The 1504-nt window shown below is 40.0% G+C and overlaps 1 protein-coding gene across 1 annotated transcript; it reads right to left on the reverse strand.

Annotated features, from left to right (window-relative positions):
• Positions 1-254: 254 nt before the first annotated feature.
• Positions 255-1495, reverse strand: LOC110020328. Its single transcript, XM_020718390.1, has 2 exons — positions 1420-1495; positions 255-1346 (listed from the first exon to the last, which is right to left on the reverse strand). The coding sequence occupies exon 2, from the start codon at positions 1312-1314 to the stop codon at positions 871-873; it is 444 nt and encodes a 147-aa protein (XP_020574049.1). The 5' UTR covers positions 1315-1346; positions 1420-1495; the 3' UTR covers positions 255-870.
• Positions 1496-1504: the final 9 nt, after the last annotated feature.

Raw genomic sequence — 1504 nt, forward strand, 5'->3', positions numbered from 1 at the left:
CAGAATTAAAATAAATTTAAATTTTAAAAATTTGAAACAAATTTAATTGAAAGTTCGGCTGCATCAGTACAAACAGTGAACGACCTATGTGGGGACAAGCATGTCACCTTTCATACTGCCTATATATAGTCTCCCACAGCAGCCAACAAGCTTCCCAGCTCTCGATTTCAACTTAGGGTCTGTTTGGCGCAGCTGTTGATTATTAATAATCTGCTGATAAGCAGATGATTCTGATAATCTGATAATCTGCAGATTATCAGAATAATCTGTCTTGTTGTTTGGGGCAGCTTATTCAAGATGGCTTATTGATGATTAAATGACATTCATGCCCCTTTGTAATAGAACTGTTTGGGGCAGCTTATTCAGAATAGCTTACTGATAGTACTGGATCATATGCAGAAACATGAAATCATCACAGATCATAAGTAGAAGATGTCATACATTACTCACACCCTCATGAGTACCAAGATAACTAAAAAAAGTACAAATACGAGTACAACTAGAATCAGAAATATTAAAATGTTTAATTTCAGACTCTGGCTACGTCTGTCCTCATCTGCTCTGTCAAAGTCAGAAAACACCGGATTCCCATGACTGCTGGCCGTGTCATATGAGGGACTGTCAGCCCACCGGAAGAACCCACAACGAGCTGAAACACCCTTGGCACAACCGTAGAACTGCCTCCCAAAGCTACGAGACTGACGCGATGTGAGCAACGGAGCCGGTAGACCACAATAACACAAAATACCTCTGTCTGTACTTGATATCCTAGCAGTCATGTTTGTATAACTGTGAAAAAAAAATATTAGTACTTATCCAAATAAAAGTAAATTTGACATTAATGTAGGAACAGAGGAAAGACTTGCTGGATTAGCTATCATATATAGCATCTGCTATAGACTCCCTCAGAGCAGCCATCTCAACTGCACCCTCACCATCCTGAGTTTCATATTCAATCGAGTCCATCTCATTATCAGCTAGAGATCCTGAAGGTTCTAGAGTATCAATAATTTCATCATCATCACTGATATTGAAGTCCGTATCTGAATGAGAGGGGTGACGTCGGATGAAGTTGTGAAGTGCCATGGTGGCCAACACAATATACACTTGTTTAGGAAATGAATAGAATGGCATATCACGTAGAATGACCCATTTCTTCTTCCACACCCCGAAAGTTCTTTCAATAACCCCCCGTAAAGCGGAGTGTCGCTTGTTAAACATTTCTTTTTTGCCACGAATATTGCCACTTGCTCGCTCGAAATCAGGAATATGGTATCTTGTGTCTGGATATGGCTTTAGGTAGCCTCTTAACATCGGATATCCAGCGTCTACCAAATAATACTTTCCTGTTATTAAAGACAGTACCAATTAAAAATAATTAATGTAATTTTCGCGAGGTTTTAAGTAAAATGAACAAACCTGGAGGTGGGTGAGGGAAACACTGTGTTCTATTCCTAGTGGCGTAGGAGAAAAGGCGACTATCATGCGCACTTCCTTCCCACCC

This window comes from Phalaenopsis equestris, unplaced genomic scaffold (assembly GCF_001263595.1).
Source record: "Phalaenopsis equestris unplaced genomic scaffold, ASM126359v1 Scaffold000094, whole genome shotgun sequence".
NCBI lineage: Eukaryota > Viridiplantae > Streptophyta > Magnoliopsida > Asparagales > Orchidaceae > Phalaenopsis > Phalaenopsis equestris.

Excerpts from the sequence above, each read along its gene's own strand:
- LOC110020328 (XM_020718390.1), bottom strand. The coding sequence starts at position 1,314 with ATGTTAAGAGGCTACCTAAAGCCATATCCAGACACAAGATACCATATT.